We start from the raw sequence: 23,146 nt of genomic DNA, 5'->3' as shown, positions 1-23,146 counted from the left end.
GCCCTATTTATATTTAATCATCCACTGCTACATTAAGCCACAATATCAGAAATAGTGTTGTGTGCCGTTTCCTGCGTTGGCCTTCAGAGGGCAGACATGATCCTTTGGTTGGACTATATAAAAAGCTGGGAGGAAAGAGAAGCACACACTCCTCCACAAGAGTGTAAATAACATCCCTGATGTCCATGGCAGACACAACACCTTGTGTAAAGCTTGTTTCTTCATTTAGAAGGCATACGATTCATAGTGGGAATAATATAATGAAAACAATAAAGTTTAAACTGACAAGTGTTATCCGCTGGGTCACGGCTACAATTATTTTTCTTGTATTCCTTAATCTGGGGCAGATGATGGACTATTCCCTCTAGATTAAACAATTAGTAGATATTTGCTTTTAATAATGTGTTGGTAGGAAATAAATGTTTTTAATATATAATTGTACTATTTGCTTTTGATGGCACACATAAAATGGGCTCTACAGATTTCTATCTACTTCTAACACAGCTTGAACCCATTTTCACCTGCTTTGATTATGAATGCTCGGATATAACCAGATTGATTTTTCACCTTTTCAGGAAAGAAAATTCCATTGTTGTTTGACCATACTACAAAAAGGGGTTGACCCCCTGACCCCCCTTCTGCTCCTCTCCATCCCCTTCCTTCCTGAGCAGGGATGGTTTATCTCCATAAGTCTGCCAGATATCTGCCTGTTGTCATTCTGAACTAACAGCTGGGTGTCACAGGCATTACACCAGCAGCGCTGCTCCACTAAAACCTCAATGTCCTGTTGGATTTAGCGAGCACAACAGACTGCGATAAGTGTTGTTGGATCCTCATTGCCCATGTCTGTCCATCAGAGGAGGGTAGGGATTGTATATTAATGGTCCTAAATTATATATATCTAGCCATATGGGATACTCAAGTGGGCACAACAGATGACGCCTCGGGAAAGTGCTGTTTGATTGTGGTTATTCAACAAGGAGGAAGTTCCCATGGAACAAAGTTCATTGTCGAAAGACTTGGATCTCGTTTACTGTTAGATACGGCCACATTTGTGTCATCCTTTTCATTTTTACTACTTTATTGTCAAAATCTAGAATTAAGATTCTATAAAACCTTATATTTATATAACCTTTAAGACAGATCATCAGGCAAACTACATTTGTAATCGTGGAGCCCATTGTCTCAGTCTTTCATGTTGAGATGCATTAAAGTAGAGTGGCTCTGGATGGAAACATGAAAGGATTCTTGTTCATCTGCTGGCCTTTGTCGTCCCTCCATCTGTCACACTGTTGTAAATGATTCATGTGTGAAAACACTATAAATGTTCACCTGCCTCTGTATGACAGCCCATCACTTCCATTCTTGTTGTTTGGATAATGTATGGAGGAAAAGCATCGCGCTAGAGAAAGAAAGACAAGTATTATAAATGTTAATTACAGTAGCTGGCATAGGAATCTTGTTTTCCAAGCACTGAGTGATTAAAATAATCGAATTTCTTGCTTTTTCTTATCTTGCAACATATCAATTGTCTCGGTTAAATCCAGCACGCCTTTCATGTCTGATTCATTGAAGCTGTCTGTTTGTAAGGTATGTGACTATTTATAAAACTGCCAGAGTGATGGATCAGGTGTTGAATACAAGTTAGAGCCATACATAGAAATGTCACCACCAAATGGTCATAACATCCGTTTGTCAGATGTATGGATGTTCCTCTCGTTATCTTGCTTTGTTTATGTTTGAGTGGCTCTGTTTTCATGCTGTAATATACCAAAACCAGGAAACTCTAGAGTACTTCCTCCTGCTGATGGAGTTGTTTCTACTTTCTTGTGTTTTTGCTGCTAATGAAGACACACATTGTGTTGAGGGTACATAGTCAGCCCTGAGGTGGAGACTTACCAGCCTATAATGCAATACTACCAAGGGTGCTAAAACTCAGTGGCAAAACAAAATATACAGATATTTTCCAGGAAGTGTTTTTCTCCGAGTCGTCCTCCAGCTGTTTAAGCACATGCATATCATGATGTATGTAAAGACACTGCAGGGGCTTTTATGATTTAATGATCACAGTGTCTGATTTCAAATAGATGGACCAATATCTCCCACGTATTTGAATTAAATCGTTAAATGGAAAAGTACTTTTGTAATGTGCATTTGCATGATGTGAGAGAAAAAAGAGAAATATCTCAAAGTCTCTAGAAACTATTAAATATGTTTCATTTATCAGTGAGAAGTTTTAAGCAAAATCTTTTTTTAAAAGCACCCTAAGTAACATATAGTTTAATTGTTTGATTACTGGAATTAAGATAGATATTGACATAATATTAGGTGGTAAACGGTGCAAATACAGTGAGTACTATGAGCTTACCATCTATGACAACAACCCACAGAGCTGGAGTTGAAGATGAACACTGTTCCTACACATGTTCATGCCTGTTCTCACGTCTACAGCATAAAATGATTAAAACGCTTAAATAACTTATCCCATTTGGTTCTGGCCTCTTTCTCCGGTGCTCAGCCTTGTTCTCTATTACTACGAGACTACTGGAACTGCAGTTGACTGTAATAAGGGACTGCAGGGAAGAGCACTGAATCCTAAGATGGCCAAGCCACACAGCCCACAGTACATTTCGATCCAACCCTCCCATGACTGGGCAGACGGCTCCTGTCGGGCTGTAGAATGATAGTTGAGCAGTTATTAGTGGACAAACGCTATTACTGAACATCTGTCGGCATGCCGCGGATTGGAACAGAATTTTAATAAACTGCTCATGAGAAGATCCGACTCAAAAGTTTGGACTCAAGCACAAGTAACATTAGTATAAGCTTGAGTAACCAATGAGACTCGAGGGGAAATGACTTGTTCTTGTGTTCTTCATCTAGCCTAGTGAGCAATCAATACCTGTGGAGAATGCAGAACATTCATCTTTTGTTTTGAACCAATCTGAATGACTTTCCTTCTCCTCTAGCAGGTGCAGTAGTATGAAGTCATTTTTCATCAATCCCATGTTATAATGTTTCTTAGCTGGCTTTGTGCTCTCCAAATCATAAATTACAGCAGGCTATGTTTAGATGAACTTAACCAGAATTTTCCTGCTATGCACTCATAATTTGATACCCCACGTTCAAGCTTTCCAGACTTCTCTTTAAGTCGGGATACTTGCAAGATACCTTTTATAGATTTTTTTTGAATGGCAAACAAAATAATTTAGAGCAATCCTTGGAAATAACCTAAATTATATACCTCTTAAATATCACATCAGCGTCATTGTACTGCAAAGTACAACAGATGAAGAATGTCTTTTGTGGCTCCGATGGGAAACTGTCTGAGAAAATGACTCTTACGATGCCACCATGTGGAGACGATGATGTCATCAGGGTTATCTAAATGATGCTTACATTTTTTTAACAGACAGTCTTTGTTAAGACCTTGTGGGTTGAGTTTGAAAGACCTAGGAATTTGTATTATGTATTAGCACTAATTTCAGAGTGTGAGACTTGCTTACTTGACATAACCAATCGCTCCAAATTGCATTGTGACTTCTCAGACTGTCCAATGACCTTTAAAACAATTAACCTTTTTGATGAATGTATTCAACACAAAGGCGTTAAAACATTTCAAATTCCCCTTCAAAATAATACTAGAACATATTGAAAAGAGTTGAAGTTGTCATTTGAACTTACAATTGTGAGAAACGACTTTATCAATTAACACACATGACGTGTGATGTAGAGAGAAGACGTAAGAGCCTGCTGGGAATGACATACTGAATAGTGAATTTAATGGAAAAATGCAGTATGCAGTAAGTGTGAAATTTTGAACACAGGGTCAAACTTTGAAGATTATTGTGTTGGAGCTTGACCCTGACTAAGGACTACAACTCAGGATATCTTGACTATTGCTGCATCAATTCTGGCTTGTAAGAGTCCTCCTATGCTTCATTGGACAAAGAAGCACTTTAACTTCTTCGAACTAATAAAGAAATGAAGAAAAAGTTAATTCAACAACCAGTAGGGCCTCTAACGTAGGCTGATAAGGATAATGATACACTGTGTATAGTTATGACATTACATATGGCTGTCCTCAACCTTAGTCGACTAACACTTATATGATTGTGTGAACTCATAGATAAGTTGATTTAATTGACATATCTGTCAAACTGTTGACGAAGGCCAAAACACAATAGGCCTAGTCGACTCATCTTCAACATTAGACCAATTACATCCATACAGCCCTTAATGCCACACACTCTAATCATAAAGGCCAATTTGTAAAATAGGATAATAACTTGATCAATTACATGCATAGGCTACACACGCTGGTGCTGTAATTGGCTACATTAAAAATAGAAAGCCTCAACCTTAACATAAAGAGAAACATTATGCTATAGGCCTACATGTTACAAATAATATATATATATTTTTACAAAGGGCATACCAAGTACCTAAAGTGCCATATATCTGCCTTTAAACGGTCCCAAAAATGACACCGTGCGTGAGAAAGTGAGTGAGGGCACAACTCACTTCACCGTTTCACGAGGTGACACGTGGAGGCTCGCGCCGCGCACAAAGAGTCCTTGTGCGGCCACAGCGACGTCAACGTCTCTCTGGCCCCGCGCGGAGCTGGTCGGGGGCAGCAGCAGCAGCGACGTCACACTCCGGCGGCATCAGAGCAGCACGGACGGCCATCCGCGCAGCAACGAGTCTCTTCCCGGAACTCTGCGGAAGAAGACGGTCGCTGGTGCACGGCTCTCCGCCTACCGAGGGACCGCCTGGACGGACTGCGACGTAGCCGTCTCTTGGAGCTCAGGTACACCGCGGAGTCGCGTTCACGTGGACGCGCTTTGACTCATGTCGAGCAGAGTTTCACGTGTGTGTTTTAAATATATATATATTTTATTTTAATTGAATTGTGTTCGTGACAAGGACCAGCGTGGGGAGCACACGTCGCGAGCACGATGACTAGCTCATCCCCGCACCGTGGGACGCTACTGTGTTGTGTGGCGCTCGCCAGGCAACGACCCACCTGCTGCGGACGCCGCGCAGTTTCTTTGAACTATGAACCAAAACATATACGAATATAACGAAACGGGGCGCTCTATCACAATGCGTTAAATCATCACCATCAGCCATTCATCGGTGTCATGAGTGCGTGTGCGTATGTGTTTGAGCTGTGCTGTTTTCTCCTCGCCAAAGAGTGGAGTCGACCATTGCTGAGATGGGCTCGAGTCCTTTACACTGTGCTCGTTCACAGCAGGTCGCTTTGACCACGGCCCCTCCGGTACCAGCACTCCACACCGGGCCTTGCCTGCGGGCTGTATGTTCGACAGTAGAACGGTTCTTGTCTGTTTTGAGTGTTTCTTTTCTTCCATTCAAGTGCTCGTGTGTGTGTGTCTATTGCTCTCATGACGACACAGTCCATTCCCACTCAAACACAGTAAATGCGTGTCATTCCCTTTGTGACTGCTGTCTGTCTGTTTGTTTTCATAGTGTCTAAGTAACACCCAAGGACCACCAGGCTTGAGCAAACACAAGTTGGTGATGACCAGTGTGGCATCCCTCAGAAGGACATCACTGGCCGCGGACACAGAGAACAGATGTTTGCAGTGAAGGTGCCTCGTGCATACTTTCCTATGTTGTGGCTTAAAGACAGCTGCTGCTGTTTGGCATCACTGCATGCCATCGCTGGGCTGGTGATACAAAGAGATGCCATTATCCCTCTCCTGTCTGCTGTGACAGGGAGGAGGAAATCACCAGAACCATGCTGTTGTGAGAGCAGGAAGAAGGAGGGGGGAATTATGAGTCAGAATGGAGAAGAAAAGAGAATTGTCACTCTTCAAATCCGCCTCTAAGCTTTGGTAGACAGCTCGCACACTTATTTTAAGACCACGACCAGATCCATTTTCAGCTGGCATCTAGAATTGTCGAACTATGTGGAGACCCTGCTTCTTTTGGCCTTCCGTCAGTTATTGCTGAAACCGTTCTACCTTTTCTCAAACGGTTACATCTGTACACATTCCAGGGATTGGAGTGAACACTGCGATCCTTATCTCGGCTGTTAAGAGGGAGGATTCTTTTCTCCAGTAACTTACTCTGAGCAATAGAGAATGGTGGTGGGAAAAAGGAGGGGTGGGAGGAGTGCGAAGAACAGAGAATGACTGTGGGAGTGAGCGTGTTTAAAAACGCAGCCACTGAGTGACTCTTGTATCCAAGGACGAAGGTAGCAACGCATCCCAACGCCACTCCACGGACTGCTCTGAAGAAATGAGGCGAGCACGCAGGCTCTCGGCGGCGCTCGTGTAGACGCTCGCTAACCTGCCGGCCCTTCTTTACGTCTCCCCCGGGGTTCGACTCGCCTGTCTGGAGCGCCGGGGCCGGCGGTGACCGAGCGAATCGCGACAGCGGCGCGAGCGAACTCCACAGAACGACAGACGCATTTAGCTCGGAAGGGAGTTTCCTTTTTGTTTGTGTGTGTTCTTCTTTTCTTTTTACAAAACGAACGACAAAGCTTTCCTTATCTCACCCGCGGCTTTGCACCTGAACCGGCTCGCCTTTTGTGTGTGTTTTTGGCCGAGGAGCAGAGCGGAGAGGAGGTCGTGCCGGGTGCTGCGTGCCAAGGAGGAGCTGGAGGTGTGGAGGAGAGCTGAAGATCATGGGCAAATCCAACAGCAAGCTCAAGCCAGAGGTGGTGGAGGACTTGACGAGGAAAACCTACTGTGAGTACCGGCACTTCTTTTTCTTTCTGCTCGTCTTTAGGGTCGCAAACTCTTTTCATCTGGCCTGTATGATCATAAGAGAACATTGTGACCAAAGGTAAAAGATGATATATTGTTGGAGGAATCCCTCAGATTGAGACTAAAGCATCAGCTGGGTATAAGCTTCCCGTTAAATTTTCGAATTCACATTTAAATGTGTTGTGATTTGGTTCAGGTTTGGCAGAAGGTGCAATCGGCATCTTTAAATCATGCTGCAGGGATGTATGATGAAGGAGTTGCTTTGTTTGATAGCAGCTGTCAGGCTGGGGTTTTTTAGATGAGGATGTGCTTTAATATGCAGATCGTTGATCCTCTGCATTATGCGAGTAGGGAGACGGGTAGTTTAAGTGAAATGGTGTGATCGGATCGCAAGTACACGGATTTGTGTCGTTCTTGTCGGTACATTGCAAATTGCCGAGTCACCTTTAGCACTAATTCATTTGGTTAGTTTTTACAAAGATATATTCTTCCCCTCCGCAGTTTTCAATACAAACTGAGCAGCTTGATATTGAAAATGACCAAAATGATGCCTGCTCGTAAGACACTATATTAACCATGTGTGTGTGTTGTTTCTGGCGTAGAGCATTATTATTATTATTTGAGCAGTACAGTGTGCAGGTGTGGGTGGGAGTTGACATCCATTGGCTGCCTAATGACGGTGTTATTTGTGTGGTGGGTCTCTCCAGAGCCATGGAAGACTGTGGTGGCAGGAAATTGCTGTGGACGAAGATTGGGCTTCATGCTGGGCTGCTCGCTGCTCTGCTCTCTCACCCACTCTCACCCTTTTCCCCCGTCTCCTTCGCTTCATCCCCTAATTGCCCTCTTTGAGCTGGGAGTGGAATAGTATAATTAGTATCTTATCTGGTTAGCATCGCTGAGAGGGGCACCGAGCCTCTCCCAGCATGATCATTTCCCTTTCTCTGCTGTTGCCTGACTTGAGACTATCATTTCTGCTTTCCTTCATCCTGTTGCCTCTTTCTCTCCCATGAGACGCTTTCTCTGCCATTTTACTCCACGCTCACCTCCTCTTCTTGACTACGTCAATTCAACTGTGCCCGTGTGTCCTTCTCTTCCTTTCAGTGATAGAAGAGTAATGTCAGGGTGTTTTCTTTCCTCCCGCAAATTATCCCGTCTGTGTTGACAGGCCACGAACGAGGCCAGGCCCTGAAATATGACCCGTTCCGTTAAACATTGGGCTGTACCGAGGTTCTGGCCAGCTGCTGTTTATCCTGTTCTTAGTGAAAACTGTGAAAAATGTGTGCGGCCTCACTTGCACTTAATTCAAACCAGAAAAGCTTTCTGTTCTGGCATCGCATGGAAGTGCCAGCAGTCCTATTAAAATGTCTGCAGGATGTCGGCTCTGCCCGTGTAACGGCGTGATGATTTAGTAAGTTGTCGAAGCCATGAAGAGTCTCACAGGGTTGCAGAGTGCAAGCTGGATGGGATCCCGCAGACCCTGCAGGGTCAACCAGCCGAGTGTGCTCTCCTGCAACGGTCTGATAGCGTTGTTGCCCACCCACCGCTTCCCACTGACTTATGTAATAAAAAGTTGTATTAAATCGTAGCCGTGAAAAATTGCCTCTATTTTAACTACATTCACTTTTTTGGCCCGTTTGAACGGTAGCTCGGCTTGGTTGACGGCCAAGAGATTGACCCGGACGTTCATTGCCCAGGAAAGGGTCACATGGTGGGTTTATTGGGGAAATGATGAGCGGAACAAATGGAATTTGCGATGTATGCAGACGAGGGCCATCTGACCTGGCCTTCCTATCGATGGCCTCTGAGTCTGCTCCAGCGGTCACATTATGGAATACACATGTGGATTTCATGGTAAAGTGTTGAATATATTGAGTCATGGTTACCTTCTGCAGTGACTATGAGCCGCTCACGGTTAAACATCACAGGAGGATATATTACCGATTAACTCACTGTTTGTTGTCTAAATATGGCTGTTGCTTTGCCCCCGGCTGAACAGAAGTACACGGCCGCTATCCTTAGACTTCCCCTCCCACGCATTCAGAAATTCTCTCTCAACCTGGTTAAACTAATGCAATTGATTTTCAGTCCTTGTTTTCATTAGCGACCCGAGGGGCCGGGAGGCCGAACATTGCTGTGGTTACTCGAGAGAACGTAAAAAGCCGAGGGAAAGCCGTGAGGGATTGGTTGATTAGATCCTGGCAGATAATGGTGTTAGTGTGGGAACGAGAATGCAACTGTTCTCTAAATCTGTGGCTGACCTTCATTCCCTAAGTCTTGTGTTATCTGTGTGGCTCCACGGGGGTTTACTCCTTCTTGTCCTCGACTCTCCTGGCCAGCAGATCATATTTTTCATCTCCTCTGATTGGACGCAAGAATCAATGATAATTGCGCGTCGACTGAACATGAACATTTGGGCCATAATGATTAACGATGCAGCTTCTCTGACGGCGTGCTGCTTCTCTTTTAAACATTATTTTAGGACAGCCAAATTTGAAGCTAATGTCACTTTCTTTTTCTTTTCTTTTCTCTTGCAGTTACTGAGAAAGAGGTGCAACAGTGGTAAGTGTGTGCATTCATTATTAATGAGATGTGTTTTCCGTTTGTGATGTGAAGCTCATCATTTATAAGCAAGTGTGTGTTCACTGGCAAACTTTACAGTGATGAGAGGTGGGGGTCTTTTCTTGTCTGGAAAATTTCAAAAGCCACGTTAATATATTTTGCCCATTGAGTCCATGGATATTGTGTTTGATGGTTGAAGCCATTTCAGTCACTATCTTGAAGACCGATGCGTTACTCGGACCGAGTGACTTTGAAGGCTGATAACACTGATGTAAACACATCCATGTTGCATTCCTCAACCCCTTTTCATCTAAATGAGAACGGGACGTCTGATAACAAAAGAATGGCCGGATGCATACGGTTGTTTCACTTTCAGGCAATTAATCACTCCACGGCCACATCGCCTCCATAAGGTTGTCGATTACTAATCCTCCTTGTCGGATTCTGCACCTATTATCATTATTATTCAGTGTGACCTGTGCCGGCATCGTCTTGCAGAGGTCTCACCTTTTTGTGTGCTCCCAGCTCTCTAACGCGTACTTTCATACCTCCCCAAAATGAAACGTATTCAAGAAACGGAGACGACTCCGATCGCGATAAGTTTCACAACTGAGGTGAGCGTGATCATTTCTGCGAAGATGTGAATTTCTGACAGTCAATGCATCTTCATTTACAGAGACGAGTGACGCATGAGCGTGGTCATCGCCTCCTTGTCTGCTGCGTGCGGCTCGAGGACTACTTTCTTTGGACATTTTAAAAAGCAAAGAACGGTGTGCATCGGAGGAGGGAGCTCTGTAACGAAGCAATTACCCCTCCGTGTTCACGCTTCAGTTCTCCTGCGTTGGTTTATTTTTGCATTTCACGTCAGAATTCTGCACGCGTGAAAGTAACCCTGTCCCCGGAGATGGCCGCCGTCTTTGTCCGCCGTTAGGGGACGACCGGGGGGAAAGGAGCAGCAGCATTATATACAGGGTTCTTACGGTCATGGAAAACCTGGGAAAGTCCTGGAATTTTCAAAATGGTCATTTCCAGGCCTGGAAAAGTCATGGAAAAAACGTAAATCATAAAAGTTTTGGAAAAGTCATGGAAATGTGTTATAATCACATGTTCATTCACGCCGAGTTTGAAATAATTAATATGTTTTTTTAAGAAAGACGCTCAAAATATAAGCCGGCGTACACTCTCAATATGCCACATTTTCTAAATTTTTCATGTTTATACCGAGATTTCAGTTTGGTCATGGAAATTTGGTTTTTTTTATATTTTATTTTTTATTCTTGTTCATTTAGTTTATTGGTGCTGCTACTGTTTCGACAAATTTCCCCTTGGGGATTAATAAAGTACATATCTATCTATCTATATCTACCTTAAAGTCCTGGAAAAGTCCTGGAAATCCATTTGTCAAAATGTGTAAGAACCCTGTATACAGGACTGTCTCAGAAAATTAGAATATTGTGATAAAGTTCTTTATTTTCTGTAATGCAATTAAAAAAACAAATGTCATGCATTCTGGATTCATTACAAATCAACTGAAATATTGCAAGCCTTTTATTCTTTTAATATTGCTGATTATGGCTTACAGCTTAAGAAAACTCTAAAATCCTATCTCATAAAATTAGAATATTTCCTCAGACCAAGTAAAAAAAAAGATTTATAACAGCAAAACAAAATCAAACATTTGAAAATGTCCATTAATGCACTCAGTACTTGGTTGGGAATCCTTTTGCACGGATTACTGCATCAATGCGGCGTGGCATGGAGGCAATCAGCCTGTGGCATTGCTGAGGGTTTATGGATGCCCAGGATGCTTCAATAGCGGCCTTTAGCTCATTTGCATTGTTGGGTCTGGTGTCTTTCAGCTTCTTCTTCATAATACCCCACAAATTCTCTATGGGGTTCAGGTCAGGGGAATTGGCAGGCCAATCGAGGACAGTAATGCCATGGTCAGTACACCAGTTACTGGTGGTTTTGGCACTGTGGGCAGGTGCCAGATCATGCTGGAAAATGAAATCCTCATCTCCATAGAGCTTTTCAGCAGACGGAAGCATGTAGTGCTCTAAAATCTCTTGGTACACAGCTGCATTTACTCTGGACTTGATGAAACACAGTGGACCAACACCAGCAGCTGACATGGCTCCCCAAACCATCACTGACTCTGGGAACTTCACACTGGATTTCAAGCAACTTGGATTTTGCGCCTCTCTTTTTGTGTCTTACCCTCCTGATGGAGGGTGTCAATGATGGTCCTCTGGACAGCAGTCAGATCAGCAGTCTTCCCATACTTGTGATTTAGTTTACTGAACCAAGCTGACTGGTTTTCAAGGCTCAGGAAACCCTTGCAGGTGTTTCGAGTTAATTAGACGATTCAAGTGATTTGTTTAATACCCTACTAGTATACTTTTTCATGATATTCTAATATTTAGAGATAGGATATTTGAGTTTTCTTAAGCTGTAAGCCATAATCAGCAATATTAAAAGAATAAAAGGCTTGCAATATTTCAGTTGATTTGTAATGAATCCAGAATGCATGACATTTTTGTTTTTTTAATTGCATTACAGAAAATAAAGAACTTTATCACAATATTCTAATTTTCTGAGACAGTCCTGTATATCACTGCGTTGGCCGGTCAAGAGCCTCCTAGGTGGCCTGCCTCGGGGGGGGGCGACTGCACTGGGGCGCAATCCCCCCTCTCCCCCCACCCTCTCTTAAACCTCCACCCCTCCGGCTGTGCAGCCAGCTAACTCGCCATCAATTTCCTCTTCTCTCACCGTCTTTCACAGCAGAGGTAGCACGAGTCCTCACTTGAAGATCAGCCGCGATCAACATGGCTGAGTGTGAAGGATGAAAGGGAACGTTACATGGGGAAACGCCAGATGGCGTGTCATCGGAGCACAGACACAGAAGAAATTAGCGGGGTTAGATAAACGCCCATGTTGTGCGTTAAGTGTCGTCTCCCTTCCTAATTTCCCTCCGAGGGAACGTCGTTAGTATGCTCGAGGCTCACCTGGAAACAATAACAATGGACAATAGCTCAGGGATGTCCCTGCCAGCAAGGCAGCAGCGAGAGAGACATCCGGCGCAACTCTTTAGCAAACCACCGCGGCAGATGCCAGCGAGTCGGAGCCGGTGGCAGTAATGCAGACTTAAGCTTCATGCCGCCCCCCCCCCCCCGCTGTGCACGATGTCACGTCTGCTGTGTTCCCGCAAGTACAGTGCGAGTTGAACTTCGAGAACAGTCTGTGTGTGTGTGTCTTAGCACCAGTGTCACCAAGTCAGACTTCTTGAACATGATGTGTTCTTGGCCAACGAAGGTGATTCTGATTCCGACTCTGACGAACAGCTGACACCGGGCCAACATGTTTGCACCAGAGTCTTCTGCTTATGTAATGGTCAACCCGACATGTTTGTTAATCTCCGCGCGGCCTGCCGGCGGTCTAGTTGCATGGTGGGTAATCTATGCACCAGGTTTTAAGAAGAATGTGTGGAGGAAAATGAAAGACTGGTTCTTCTGCATCAGTTTAAGTGGTAAGTTAGAACAGTGCAATTTGAAAATGACGAGCACTCTTTTATCATTTTGAAGTCCTCAGGGTGGTCATAAATTAGCATGGATTGATCTTTGGGGACTCTCGGCAAGGAAATAAGTCCTATAAGAGGAACTTAGGTGATCTAGGATTGAACCATAATGTTCTGGGACATTTTTAACCTGAACATTATGGTCATTATGAACATTATGCACATCTTAATATACATATTGTGACTTTCACATGCTTTTGCTTTCTTGTTGCTGAAGTTCTTGAAGAGCCTTAGAGTGAGAGTGAGTAAGGGGAAAAGATTTCTCTCTCTCTCTACCTATACCTCTCTCTCTGGCTGTAATTACATCTATAGGTGCATTTTGTCAAATTGTATGTGCTCATTGTATGTTATTTTTTGCAAGTCATTTCAAAACTGCTGTATTCTATGCTCTCTCTCTCTCTCTCTCGCCGTAATTACAGCCCAGCCTTACTCTGAATCGGAGACGAACACGCAGCGCTCCCTTGTGCGTCATTTTTGCTGATGATCAAGAGCAAAAAGCTTTTTGCGATGCTTTTTATAACCGGAGTGTTATTGTGTCCTCCTACTTCTCCAGCATTTATTTTTGTGAAGACCAACACTCACTTCCTCCGACCTGCTGCAGTCTAGTTCGACTTTGCGGCTGCCGTGTTCCTTTTTTTAAGAAGACGCACGAGGAAACTGCCGACCTCTGAGTGACGGCGCTTGAAATTGCTTATGAGATGCGTCTATGTATAGGCTAATGGAGAAATTAAGTCACTCTCTAGATGTGTCGTGTCTATGGGCAAGAGGAACCTCTCAGACGTATCCGTCAGCCTGGCATATTATCCAAAGAGGACTAGAGAGTAATTCGATCAGAGTTAACGACTCTTGCCTTGCTATTGGATCAGGGCGATCGTCGTGGCTGTGAATGAGGGAAATGGCTTTGCCCTTCATCTGCTTGATCATGCACACTCTTTCAAACCGACAGCGCCGCCGAGGTGACTCCCGTCTGGCGTCGTTGGTCCCAGTCTCGTCTCGATTATGTATTCTCATCACATCTATAAATGCTATTTTAATTATTTCAATACTATATCTGTGCTTTTTTTGTGTTCCAGGTACAAAGGCTTCATTAAAGACTGTCCCAGTGGGCAGCTGGATGCGTTGGGCTTTCAGAAGATATACAAGCAGTTCTTTCCTTTTGGAGATCCCACAAAGTTCGCCTCCTTTGTCTTCAATGTCTTTGATGAAAATAAGGTTAGTGATCAATTTCATATGTTGCATTGTCCTACGAGGCAGAAAATATATAATAATTAGGGCTGTCAATAGATTTAAAAAAATTAACTAATTAATCGCACATTTTGAAATTCATTAATCGCGATTAAAAGTTTTTTTTTCTTCTAAAGACTAAATCTTCTAAATGAACGAGTAATCCCTTCAGACAGCGTGTATTTTAGACACTTGTTTCATTGTATTCTTTTTTTAAAGACAAAACTTCACACAGAGCTGTGTTTTCAAAGAGGCTCCTACCTATAAAGTGCCAGCAAGGTATTTAATATCGTGGATGATAAATTGTTTCTTCAGTGAAACATCCAGATTAGTAAGAAAAGGTCTATTAGAGACCCCATTGGTCCTGTCATCTTTAACATTGAACAGCAGCAGAACCAGTGGCCTTGGTAAACTGACAAATATGTCACGTTAACCCTCTGGAGTCTGGGCTCATTTTCTCGATATTACAAAAAAATGTAAATTCACCTTTTAAAGGCTTTTGCATATGACACATATCAGTGTTTCCCCCACCATTCTATCACACCAGATTACAGCAGAAGTAATGTACGGTTCTTTTCTTCAAGACGTCTTTGTTCTTTTATTAAACTAAACGTCTGTTGTTGGTCGTCTCTCCAGCAGCATGTCATTCTGTCTCGATGTGTTGTTCACTCTTCTCGGCTCTCCGTCTCGCGCGCCGCAGAGCTCCATGCCGGCGGAGCAACAAAAGTCACCTGCACCTTGACCGCCCGTCACGACGCCGTCGCCCTCTGCTTCTCTGTGAATATCGAGAGCAGCGGGAGGAAGGAGGCGGACTGCCGCTTGACACTCAGAGGAGTGCAAAACTTCCGCGACACCGAAGTAAACAAAGTTGCGTTAATTGCGTTAAAATATTTTAGGCAAGCGCCAAATATCGTGACAGATTAATGCGTTAACGCCAGTGGCGGGCCGTGGGCCTGGGGCCTGGGCCTTCAGTGAGGTCCTACACAGTCCGACCCGAATTAATCCACCTCTTATGACTATCATTATGATGCCATGGCTCTTGACCAGGGCTCAATACGTCGATCACGACCTACCGGTCGATCGCGGCGTAGTATTGGTAGATACGGTCGGTGATAGTATTGATAGATCGCATGACATTAAAAAATTGGCCCGCCCCGTCATTTTCTCTATAGCACGTCTTTGTTCATTTATTAAACTAAACAGCCGTCTGATGTTGATCGTATCTACACAACAGCATGTCATTTCTCTCGGCTCTCCGTCGCGCTGCAGAATAAGCGCGCATCGGGGGAGAGAAAAGAAAAAAAAGTCACTTGCACTAGTTTGTTCACTAAACAGGGCGTTGTTGCACCCAAAGCAGTTTCACCGTGATGATAAAGACACATAACTATTCACTGAAAATAAAAGAAAGAAAACAAATAATTTGCAACATAGGCTATTTGCCATTTTATTTTGTGCCAAACATACATACACATTTAATAAAAATAGAATGCATTGTATGCCTACTCACCAAAGACTGATTATTTGAACACAAAATCCATCCTTCTTTCTTTCCTCAAGAAGACTTCAATGACTCTGTTGTACAGTCTATCAAATTCAGTTTCCTAGTTCTGAGGTTCTGCATTTACCTGCCCATAGGCCCCGCCTCTCAATATTGGTAATCCAATCAAAAGACGTGCAGCACTCCGCCTGCTAGCTGGCTCCTGTGCGGTTCCGGGGCCTGCTAGAAGGCCTAGAGGAGCCAACTCTAAAGCTGATTGGTTGACACAACATTGTCATTCCCATTCACTTGAAGCTACCAGCGCCCGCAATGTTGATTCTGAAGGCCTAAGGGCAGATTTTAGCCCCCTGGCAACACACGATGGCTGAATATGATTGGCTAAAAGATCTAAGATAAAGACCAGCCCTCCAAATCTCAACCTGGCGCTGGCAGCAGCGCAACCAAGAGGAACGCTATGAAATTAAGAGAATAACTCTTACTCTGGGAAATAATTGAATACATATTTGTGGGGAAATATATTTAGAAAAAAATATATATTCTGATGTTTAGGCCAGCAGAGAAGGCCTTGCTGGCCCTGACGGCCCGCCACTGGTTAACGCTGACAGCCCTAATAATTATACAATATAATGATATTATTCATTATAATTAAAATAGTCAACTTTGTTACTTCTGTCTGGCGTTGCTGCGCGATAAGGAATATGACAGATAAACAAAGAGCAACGGGGTCTAGGGATCCTGTTCATTGTTTCACCTTTTATTGTTCCATCGCCCTTTCTGCTACTGAGTGAAAGGAAATGCATACTATCAGGTTCATATCCACAAAATTATTTATTATTAATATTTATTGACGGGGCGACTGTGGGTCAGTGGGTAGCAGGTCTGTCTTTCAATCAGGGGGTTTGAGGTTCAATCCCCGCCCTAGTCGATGTGTCCTTGAGCAAGACACTTAACCCTGAATTGCTCCCTGTGTCTACAGTGTATGACTGCAACAGGATTGTAAGTCGCTTTGGATAAAAGCGTCAGCTAAATGACATGTAATTTATTAAATAATGTTTCAGACACCTTCATTGTATTGTACATCTTGGCCATAGTGTTAGCTAAATATACAGTAATAGGACTTGTTGGACATTCCAGGTTTAGTATACTGTGTTTAGCCGAGTGGGCAAATTCACACAAGGACTCTTTGCTTCACGTTTTACTCTATTCAGTTTATTTTGTATAGCCCAATATCACAGATTACAAATTTTCCTCAGAGGGCTTCACAATGTGTACACAAATGACATCCCTGACCTTTGACCTCACATCGGATCAGGAAGAACTCCCAAGAATTAGAAAAAAAACTTTCACAGGGAAAAAAGGGAGAAACCTTCAGGAGAGCAACAGGAGGATCTCCTGATGTGGATCTTTGCTAAATAAAGAGAGCAAATTCCACTCTTCTGCTAAACGTATAGACACGTTTGCGCTGGAGTATTATTAGTGTAATATTCTTAGTGAATCTGACCTTGAGACGGGTCAGATTTTGGTTGATGATGCTCACTTCGTGGTGCGTTTAGGACCACAGTCCATTCTTTGTGAATTCGTCCCCATCAGCCTGGAGCCAAATAATAGCCATATTGTTGTGCTTTGTTTTTTTATTTACTCTAAGTTTAGTAGACGGAATCGTAATTTATTATATAAATAATGGAAGGATTTTTTAGATCAAAACACTTCAGAGATCCTTTGATAATTTGTGAGCAGACAATTATTTCAACGGCGCAAATGATTCAGACCGGAAAGAAAAAAAGCGATGAGTCATTACATTAATAGTAACACATAATTGTAACTCTTAGTGTTGTGCCAGAAATCACTTTACAAGAGTGTTTGCTTATTTATTTTTCGAACGCTGTATATGCACGTTTTCTTATTTTTAATGAGAAACTCCCGTCTTATGCGGGCGCATCTTTTTAAGGATTCGAAGACATGAGGAGAAATCACGTTTAAATGAGATTATTGAAATTGTGTTTGGGAAGACAAACTGTGGATGAACAGCTCCTGGCACGGCGGGGAGCCCCTGGAGGTTTATTGACTCCGTTAACAGGCGTTGTGTCGGGAAGATCAGACGACCCCTCCTCCGTCTGATGTGTATCTGTGACCTCCATTAGCTTCAGGCACCCCATAGTTAGAGAATGCATTGATCTTAAAAGTATTTATGATATAATCAGCCGGTCAGACGTCTTGTCGAGATAAATTCGTCTGACCCCGTGACGAGCGCTCCTCTGTCTTCTGGAAGGCGACGCTGCTCGTGGTTACAGGTCGGCAGCTGCTGTCGCAGAATGCTGGGAAATCTTTTCTTAATGCAACACAATCCTTCAGTATCTGAAGACCCTGTGAATTGACCAAAGCCCGAAGGCTCCGCGACCAGGACGTCGATTCATAAACATCGCTGGTTATGTTTTCACTCAGGATTTCAACGGCAAGTCTTTTGAGTATTTAATTTGATGGAGAATGCGGGTCATGACCTGGTGAGTCGCTCTGAATTCTAGTGTGTGAGTCACTTCCAGCCTTCGGTCCTCCATGCTAGCAGACATTTCTCTCCACTGCACGGAGTGCGTCCTCACAGCAACGCCGAAGGCCACAATGCAGGGGGGTCATTCAAAAGTGTGGCGCTCCTGTGGTTCCGTGCAGAGCGGGGGATTCTAGCAAAGCCCCGAGGAAATAAGTGTCCGAGGATTTTCTACCTCGTAAGGCAGAATGATCTGCTCTGGCCATTAATTTTTTTACGTTTTTTTATAACTTTTTATTTTCCATTTTCCACAAACAGATTATTCCTTGACATCGAAAAAAATAAAAAAATATATATATAGTTCTTTATTGCATTTAAATGCATTACAGAAAATAAAGAACTTTATATATCTACAACAAAATAAAATCAGCACACATCCAAATCCATCCATATCCACATAAACACCCGCCAAAGATTCCCACCCATCCCCTCCCACATGTTTATACCCTCCAAGAGTAGGACCCAATGAGGAGGGAGGCCATTCATGATGCGGCATCGTTGAGAACATGCAAAACATGTTCCCCCACTAGTATAAAGCGGTGTGCTGTAACTTTAGGTCGATGAGCCAGTTGCATCCGTCTCACTAATGACCAGAGGTGGCGGCGTTCTGCTTCAGGGGAGCGCCATGTGTAGGGCTGAAATAGCTTCTGACTTGGAGCAAACGTCTGGCCGCGTTTTCAGAAGAGTACAGCGAGGAAATCATGAAAGAACAACGACGTGTGAAGAAAGATCCTCATCTTGTCTCTGGGCCTCTTTCTCTCTCTCTCTCTTCTTCCTCTCACTTTAGGATGGACGCATCGAGTTCTCCGAGTTCATCCAGGCCTTGTCAGTGACTTCCCGGGGGACTCTTGATGAAAAGTTGCGATGTAAGAAGATGCGCCCTGCTTTTGACATTTAGATGAGTATTCAGGACCGACTGCCCTGCATATGCAGGAGCACTGTTGGTTTCCTTGAGAACAGCAAATGGGAGATTGGAGGCATGCAACAGAGGTGGGGAGGTCAATATGCTGCTGACCTTTTTTCTAAAAATACACAGAAAACGTGCAACTTTAGCTGTAACCCTACATTTTAAACCTGAAACTAAGTGTATCAAATACTGCGGCCTCTTTTGAACGGGTAACAAGGCCGCCGCCTGTCTTTTACAACTCCATGTTGATAATGTGCTGGATAATCCATGAAAAACGCATGGTTTGGTATAGTATTTTATTGTTTGACATTTTGAAGTCACAGTAGCTTCTTGATCACAGTATGAGCTCCACTACCGTAATGTACTTTAACGTCTTTCTCGATACAGGGGCTTTCAAACTCTATGACCTTGACAATGATGGCTACATCACCCGAGATGAGATGTTGAACATCGTGGATGCCATATATCAGATGGTGGTACGTTTTACCAGACATCAGAAATCAGACATCTAAATCAAAAACGTTTGAATGGTACAACGTGTACTTATTAAATATTGTAGGGGAATACCGTGGAGCTGCCAGAAGAAGAAAACACACCAGAAAAGCGAGTGGACCGCATCTTTGCAATGATGGACAAGGTTAGTATTTTATTTATTATTATTATTTTATTGTTACGGCTTTTATAAGAGCAGGTTGAGTGAGATGGGATTACGCTGTCAGAATTTAATCTTGGTGAGGTTGAGGTCACCCTCGCATTACTATATTAAATATCAAAAGACTGATGTCATAGAAAGTGATAATGCTCTAGTTTCTGTACCGTTTGATGTTGCTGTCTTATGACATCAAACTTTGACTGACTGAAACAATGACTATTAGTTTACCTTTAGGAGGACTGAATCTGCCTTTGTTGCCACCCGGAGGGCTTTGAAATGAACCCTGTTAAGTTAGCTGAGGCCATCCCAGCGTCACCAACACCGCCTGCAGTCTATAAACATCCTATATAGGCTCTTCCACCACTAGCGCCCATTCCCTCAGCTCCAAGAATCGACTGGGCTTTAGTGAAAGATGAGATGCAGCGTGCAGGGTGGGTGTGTTTGTCAGCCCATCGGTCTGTGCAGCACAGCAGCACTAAGTGATTTGTATTGGCAGAGAGTGGCGACCATCCAAGTGCACTGAACCCCCAGGATAGAACAGAGGTCGCGTGATTTAGCTGTAGAGCCTGTTTGGCCCCCTGCTGGTAACTCCATGTTACAGCGTTTAAGGGGCTTCAGTTTCATCATGTTTCTTGTTCCTCTTCCAGAATGCAGATGGGAAGCTGACTCTGCAGGAGTTTCAGGAGGGTTCAAAGGCAGACTCTTCTATTGTTCAGGCATTGTCTCTCTATGATGGACTTGTGTAGGAATGTAAGGTGAGTAGGTGTTAATGAGCTAGTACATGAATGCCTTTTGGGTGGTTTTCAACCCAAGGTCAACTCAAGATGGTACCGTTTAATGATTAGTTCATCAGAGGAAATAATACAAGAAAGAAAAATGTCAGTCTGCAGGCTGAAACTAAAGTGAAGAAACCACTCTCTGCTCACAGTTTTATTTCGATGAATTATTCAAATGGCCCACTTGTTTGCTGGCAATCAAATTGTCTTGGAGTGCCGAGTGAAGAGGGAAACGGCTCTCGCTGCCTAATGCAATGCACCGGCCGCTGCCAATTGTTGCCGACATGCTGCGCAGCGCTTTGTCAACTGCGAAGTGAGCTCGTAAAGACATATTTCAGTAACGCAGTGGCTCCGTTTAGGGATTTGTCTCGCATGGACACGCCCACGTGTCACGACACCACTCGCTGTCGTCCATTCAGGGGGCGACCGTCGTGACGACTTCTCGGATTGGATCCATCGCCGCAGCCATCCGCCAGTCCCACGCCATCACACCTGCCAGGGGAGGACGCCACGTTAAACCCGCTTCACCCAGATGTGGACTGCAAACCTTCGTTGTCGCACGGCCGTACGGCATTTGTGTCAAGTAGCTGTTAATCTACATTTCCCGTTGGGATTATAAACAAATGTGTCCTCTGATGTGACGGAGAAGTCCCACATGTCGGCAAAAAAAAAAAAAAAAACATTTATCCGTGCTTCACTTGGCACCGCGTGAGTCTTGTGGACCGTGTCCGAGCATCTCTGCCAACGCAGTGTTGTGGTTCCGGTCTGAGGAGCTGAATGCCCCCCCCCCGAGGTGTTGGTGTGTGCGTCTTGTCCGCATATTGTAAACCAGAGCATGCGCACGGAGCGCTCAGAGGAGCTCTGCTGCTGCTCCACCACCAGAGACTCTAAACCCGGGAGGATCTGGAAGAATGTGTGACTGTGATAATGTGTACATTGTATAATGTAAATAGAATGGTAATTTATTTTACGCTTTGCTGCTTTTATGGGCGTTTCCGCAAAAGAATGGAATGAAGTTTTATTTTTTAATCCAAGGTGTTGAAATGTATTTGCACTGTTTTTCCTTCTTGTGGAAATATTTGTTTCTCCCATACCGAGGTTTCCTTTTCCTGGTTGTTATTTGAACAGTGTTTAAGGAGCCGGGAAGTTTTCTATGGATCGTTTTACTATGTTTGCAGTCTCTGCATCCTATTGTGTTTCTACTTCCCCGGTCCACTCGCCTCTAGTGTCTGCAGTGTTGCACATCCTGAACGACATGACCAAGCGACACTGCACATTCTCACAGCTTGCATCTGTACCCGGTCTCATTATTTCTTTTGAGGGCATGGCAGTGGGCACACAGAGCCCTGGTCGTTGAGGCACAAACAGACATCACTTCTGGTTGTAAAACTCGTATGCAAGCTCTGCGGTTGCAATTGTCGACTTTGTGTTGTTCCTGTGAGGTCCGAGCATGCTACATGATGGCTACATGATGCCATTTTTAAAAATTGTTTTCGTTTCAACATTTCCAATGTTTTATCAGCTTTACTGATTTGTATGCTTTATGCGAAGGATAATTTACTGAATGATTAATGTCATCTACCTGTTGATTAACAGTATAAGAGCACAGAATAAAATGTAAGTGAAACATTCTATTATTGCATTCTTGGTGTTTGAAATGGATTAAAAATACTCTTGTTTTATATATCACTTCTCAAGACTATATAATCAATATGTCACACACCTGGTTTTCATTCAAACTCATCGCCCCCGTATTGCAGAGTTGCTTCACTATTATAGAATCATGCCATGTTTTGTGTGTGTGTCAAACTTAAAAACACAGAATTGTAAACTTTGGTGTAAGTCCGCACTCTGGTTGTAATATGAAGTGCACAACTCTGTGATAATGAGGCTCATGGGTCATCTGCTCACTGAGCCTGCAGAGCTGCTTTCTGTTTTTTTGACATTCCCAAGAACAGATTCAAGTGATATCAGGAGGGTCCAGAGCTTTGATCCAAGACAGCTGTGTCCTTCGGCTATACAATAATTTGATTTACTTAGTATTTTTGTTGTGATTTTTAAATGTCCGTTAACTTTTTTTACAGCAAATTGAGAAGTTTAGAAATGAACAGTCTCACATATTCTAGGTCCCTATCAATTCAACTTTGGAAAAAAACACTGCTATTTACATTAATACAATCTGAGCAGCCTTCCTGAGGTCTGATCTCATGCCACAGCGAGTGCATAATAATCAATAACACATTTCAATCCAAATCAGCAACACAGTAAAACAAATAATAAAAAACGTGTGACACGTCAAGCTATTCCACCCATTCATATGCCAAGGGGAGATTTCTCAGGGTGGGCTAAGTATAAAATTAGATTGGTGTCAGCTGAATATAAACGATGGCTATTTATAAAAAACGAGGCTGTTACTGAGACAATGTTCTACAGCTTCCAGCTTCTGCTGCGAATGTGTTCCAACCCGCGTCTCTCGGGGCCCACATCGATTCCGGAGAAGATTGTATTGAAGGGCTGGATAGGGTTAAACTCTGGAAGTCACAGTGGGGTCGAGGTACACTCACACGAGCACGCGGTCTCCAGAAAAAAGAGAAGAAAATCAGGTTGAGTCTCGGGAACCTTTAATACCCATCTCCGCCCCCGTTTGAAGCGTCAGAGCACCAGCTCTCCAGGGGCTCTC

The 23,146-nt window shown here is 43.6% G+C and overlaps 1 protein-coding gene across 3 annotated transcripts; it reads left to right on the top strand.

Moving 5' to 3' along the window:
- The first annotated feature begins 4,592 nt into the window (after positions 1 to 4,592).
- Positions 4,593 to 22,097, top strand: ncs1b (neuronal calcium sensor 1b). 3 transcript variants are annotated; one of them, XM_056419589.1, is made up of 10 exons: positions 4,593 to 4,810; positions 5,491 to 5,612; positions 6,582 to 6,716; positions 9,269 to 9,293; positions 13,941 to 14,079; positions 18,919 to 18,997; positions 19,426 to 19,514; positions 19,598 to 19,675; positions 20,338 to 20,445; positions 20,886 to 22,097. In XM_056419589.1, the coding sequence occupies exons 3-9, from the start codon at positions 6,653 to 6,655 to the stop codon at positions 20,434 to 20,436; spliced, it is 573 nt and encodes a 190-aa protein (XP_056275564.1). In that variant the 5' UTR covers positions 4,593 to 4,810; positions 5,491 to 5,612; positions 6,582 to 6,652; the 3' UTR covers positions 20,437 to 20,445; positions 20,886 to 22,097. The 3 variants fall into 3 exon arrangements, with proteins under 3 accessions (XP_056275564.1, XP_056275562.1, XP_056275565.1); XM_056419587.1 differs by having other exon boundaries at positions 4,594 to 4,810; positions 6,214 to 6,716; XM_056419590.1 differs by lacking the exon at positions 5,491 to 5,612 and having other exon boundaries at positions 4,594 to 4,810.
- Positions 22,098 to 23,146: the final 1,049 nt, after the last annotated feature.

The sequence above is a fragment of the Pseudoliparis swirei genome, chromosome 7 (assembly GCF_029220125.1).
Source record: "Pseudoliparis swirei isolate HS2019 ecotype Mariana Trench chromosome 7, NWPU_hadal_v1, whole genome shotgun sequence".
NCBI lineage: Eukaryota > Metazoa > Chordata > Actinopteri > Perciformes > Liparidae > Pseudoliparis > Pseudoliparis swirei.
This window is presented reverse-complemented; position numbering and strand designations above follow the sequence as displayed.

What these genes read in the sequence shown, in the direction of transcription:
- ncs1b (XM_056419589.1), top strand. Translation starts at nt 6,653, where the DNA reads ATGGGCAAATCCAACAGCAAGCTCAAGCCAGAGGTGGTGGAGGACTTG. An exon ending in ATGTCTTTGATGAAAATAAG is followed by an intron (nt 14,080 to 18,918) that starts GTTAGTGATCAA and finishes CTCTCACTTTAG; the next exon opens with GATGGACGCATCGAGTTCTC. An exon ending in TCTTTGCAATGATGGACAAG is followed by an intron (nt 19,676 to 20,337) that starts GTTAGTATTTTA and finishes TTCCTCTTCCAG; the next exon opens with AATGCAGATGGGAAGCTGAC.